Source organism: Solanum tuberosum, unplaced genomic scaffold (genome assembly GCF_000226075.1).
Source record: "Solanum tuberosum cultivar DM 1-3 516 R44 unplaced genomic scaffold, SolTub_3.0 scf00045, whole genome shotgun sequence".
NCBI lineage: Eukaryota > Viridiplantae > Streptophyta > Magnoliopsida > Solanales > Solanaceae > Solanum > Solanum tuberosum.
The window spans coordinates 1,110,486-1,114,698 of record NW_006238972.1 but is presented as its reverse complement, the minus strand read 5'-3'; the positions used below and the strand labels follow the sequence as shown (position 1 = coordinate 1,114,698).

The following is a 4,213-nucleotide window of genomic DNA, read 5'->3' as shown; positions in this document are numbered from 1 at the left end:
TTAAAGGATCTGCATATAAAAAATTAAATATGATTTCTAATACAATAAAATTCAATGTAACATTTAGTCATCTTTTTAATTTACATTATTTTCTATTTTATTTTACTTTTGCACTAATTTGTGTACCCCTTTGTAATTGTTATGTACATGAATTTTCTAAACATTTGAGATTACATATAAAAAGGAAAAAGTACAAAGATGTTGTTATATAAAAAGATAAATGATTATCAAACAACGAAGAAGGCATAACTATAAATGTTTATCAAAGACTTACTCTTTTACGAGTCTAGTTGTGAAAATATTCTGCAAGATTTAATATGCTTACCCTTAAAATAATTAATTATAAATATACATTGGATTAGCTTTATTATATTTATATCCTAAGGATAGAAGAAATGAAGAATACAAAAATATAGTAATCAATTACGAATTTATATTTAAAAACTCAAAAAGATGGAGATATGAAAATTAAAAATTCACTTACAATTTCATATTGGAGAATATTCATCTTGTAACTATGATAATTTACATATTTCTCAACAAAAAGAAGATGAATATGCATGAAATTTTAAAGAATACAAATAAATGAATGAGTAGGATTTTTACAATTACAAATTGGTAATGCAAATTTTACAAATGATGTAGACTAACCTAATGTAGAATGCAAGATGATCACAAATTTGGATGAAAGAAGGAAATATAAATAATGTTGTGTGAGTGTGTTTGATAGACTCTTCATTACCCCACTTATCTGACAAATTAAAAGTGAATGTTATTAGACTCTTCATTACCCACATTTAGTACATGAATATACGATTAAATTAAGATCTTGTTTGATGCATAAATTTAAATATAACTATTACTTAATATTTAATTTATATTAGGGATAAGATAAGGACAAAATGGTAATCCAACTTTGAGGTTAGGAGCTTCCAAAGCATCGTGAATAGTATCATTTAAACAAGTCTAAAATTTTGTGCAAGACTTTTCCAAGGATGACTCAATCCAATAAGTACAGAAATATCAGCAACTATAAAATTATGCAATTCTGTTTGTAAAAAAGTATCTAATAGATGAAAATGGCTATGGAGAAGAGATTGTATGAAGCTTCAGTTAAAGGAGATGTTAGAGTTTTACAAGAATTACTTGAACAAGATTCTTTAATTCTTGATAGACTTACCTTAACTTGCTTCAATGAAACACCTTTACACATAGCAGCACTGTGTGGCCATATTGAGTTTGTGAGGTTAATTCTGGCTCGAAATCCTCAGCTTGCTTCTGAATTGGATTCACGAAAGTCATCTGCTCTTCACGTAGCTTCAGCCAAAGGTCACCTGCATATTGTAAAGATGTTGTTGTTGGTAAATGCTGAACTGTGTCTAGCTCGTGATTGCGATGGTGGAAATCCTCTCCATCTTGCAGCCATCAAAGGTCGAGTTGAAGTCATCAAAGAACTGATACATGTCAGGCCTCGTGCAGCTCTAGGAACGATGATCAATGGAGAAAACGTTTTGCATTTGTGTGTGAAGCATAATCAGCTGGAGGTTCTGAAGGTGCTAATGGAGATTGGATGGGACCATGTGTTCTTGAATGCAAAGGATGGTGATGGACATAACATTCTGCATTTGGCTGTTGCTGATAAGCAAATTGAGGTATGAATGACTATGTTCAATTTCTTATAAGCAGTATAGTAATTAAACCACTTACCAATCAAATCTTGCAGACTGCCAAGTACTTGCTAAAGACGCATCATATTGATGTGAATGCTATGGATGCAAATGGGAATACAGCATTAGATATTTTAGCACAGAGTCGGAGGGGCGTGAATGATCTATCAATTGGAGAGTGTCTTCGAGAAGCTGGAGGTTTAAGGGCAAAAGATATTCAGAATTGTACCAAAATTTCCAATGGCTCTGCTGGAAATAACAATTTTGAAGTATCTACACCACCGGTATATTTAGGGGGAAATGAGGCTCAAAAGCCCCCATCAAAAGGTGATTGGCTTTCCAAAAAACGCGAGACAATAATGGTGGTGGCCTCACTTATTGCAGGCATGGCATTCCAAGCTGGAGTGAACCCTCCAGGAGGTGTTTGGCAAGAAAGTGAAGAATTAACTAATCAGGAAATACCCCCACATAAAGCTGGGCAGGCAGTAATGGCTTTTATTCATCCCAAATCGTATCGATTTTTTCTTCGTGCCAACACCATTGCCTTTGTTTCTTCTCTCAGCACAATCTTGCTGCTGATAAGTGGATTGCCCTTCAGGCGCAGGATTTTCATGTGGGGTTTGATGGTTATCATGTGGTCAACAGTTTCCTCAATAGCAGTCACTTATGGCGTATCAATTTACATCCTCACGCCTGGCAAGGACAGTGATGCACTTGGTCAGATCATTGAAATTGGAATTTTCGTATGGTGTGGCTTAATGGCACTACTTCTACTCGGTAACACAATACGCTTGTTGCGTGTATGGCAGAAAAAGAAGCCTGAAATAAGATCAGCAGCAGCACAAAAATTTGTAAATTCAACATATGTCACTGTTTGATCTGTTGCATTGACAAGCAGGACTCAGCCATTACAAGAAATATTCATGACTGTTTTGAGAATCTAATTTCATTGTCATATGTTAGAGTTCAATAGCATAGACAAGTCCAAGCAAAATAAATTTGTATCCTTCTAATTGGGAAAAAGTATAGACAAGTCCAAGCTAATAAAACAAAACTTCTTAAATGGCTTGCTTCACTGTGTATATGCTTTATACATTTACTTTGATACAACTACTCAACATTTATCTATTCAATCACAACAATGCAACCAGACAAATTTAACAAAACGGAGAAATTTCTCTCCATTAAACCTTCTCCTCTTACCAACCAACAAGGGAAAAAATTTCTATTGAAAAGAATAGAGAAAAAGGCAGAATTCAAATTGATCTACAAATAGGTTCATTCCAATATTTTTGGAGTCCAATATCCAGGTTAAGTTTCCTTTAGTTTAAGAACATACCAAGTGATAAAAAACTAAATCTGTTTTTTTTTTTTGGCAAATTTATACCACTAGACAGAGTGTCTAGCGGCATTTATTAATAAAATAAAAATCCTCAACAACCACAAGTGCAAGGAAGGTGGGGCTAACCTTACTTTACCAATCCTAATGAGGTAACAAACCTTTACTAATTAACAATCATGAACAAAATAAATTCGACAGAAAACTGCTAAGACCCAAAATTCAAGGTCATGATTGTATCTACTCATTTCCATGGGTAGGTAAGTCAATCTTTCATAATAATCGAATATATCTCCAAACACGAAAATAAAAATAAAAGGAAATAACAAAAGCAAAATCTTGAAGTCAAGCTTTCATAGAATATAATAAAAATGTGAAAATATGGACTACAATTGTAACGCCCTATTTTTGAAAATAAAATCAAATAATAAAAGTGTGCGCTCTCTAACAGCTTAAACTTTTAGATGAGATGGTCACACACTTCAACATGATATCAGAGCAGGCAAAGGTCGAGAGATCGGATCTCACCGCCACCCAAATCAAAAAGAATTTCCACGTGCTTGGCCCATGAAAAATAAATCAAGCCCGCACGTAAGGGGGCATGTTGAAAATGTAATCAAATAATAAAAATGTGTTCTCTCTAACAATTTATGAGATGGTCACACACTTCAACACCTATGACTTTTAAGAAAATATCTGAACCATTCGCCATATGATATAGGTCGAATCTGATGATTTCTAATTTGTATATGTGTCTTAAGGTCCATTCCTAAGTGAGGAAAATATATTGTATATGGCGGGTCATAAGGACCTCTAACACTAGGTTGAGTGCAAAGCCTTTCGACCTGCTAAGTTTTTCTCATGAGTTCATATAAGGGTCAACTTCAATTGACCATATCTCCTAGAATATGAAGAATTAGGTAACCCATGATCTATCAAATTATAGATATTTAATTCTAGTTTCCAATGCATCAAACCGTTTATCAATTCAATATTTGTACACGAAGTTAAGCTTATTTTACTAGATATTTGTACTCTAGCCGCGCGATAGTGCACTGAGGCAGCGGCTACTGCCTTGCTGCATGTCTGTTGCACGCCCAAGACATTATCTGCATGATAGGACACGTCAGAAATACTAATAAAAGACCAAAAAGTCGTGTGTCACCTCCCAAGTTCAAAATTTTACTCTAGAAAGAGAAGTTCTCAA

At 34.1% G+C, this 4,213-nt stretch overlaps 1 protein-coding gene across 1 annotated transcript; it reads left to right on the top strand.

The window, feature by feature from the left end:
- The first annotated feature begins 1,070 nt into the window (after positions 1-1,070).
- On the top strand, positions 1,071-2,730 carry LOC102601686 (ankyrin repeat-containing protein At3g12360-like). Its single transcript, XM_006343462.1, has 2 exons — positions 1,071-1,652; positions 1,724-2,730. The coding sequence occupies exons 1-2, from the start codon at positions 1,074-1,076 to the stop codon at positions 2,543-2,545; spliced, it is 1,401 nt and encodes a 466-aa protein (XP_006343524.1). The 5' UTR covers positions 1,071-1,073; the 3' UTR covers positions 2,546-2,730.
- The last annotated feature ends 1,483 nt before the right edge of the window (positions 2,731-4,213 follow it).

What these genes read in the sequence shown, in the direction of transcription:
- LOC102601686 (XM_006343462.1), top strand. Translation starts at nt 1,074, where the DNA reads ATGAAAATGGCTATGGAGAAGAGATTGTATGAAGCTTCAGTTAAAGGA. An exon ending in TTGCTGATAAGCAAATTGAG is followed by an intron (nt 1,653 to 1,723) that starts GTATGAATGACT and finishes CAAATCTTGCAG; the next exon opens with ACTGCCAAGTACTTGCTAAA.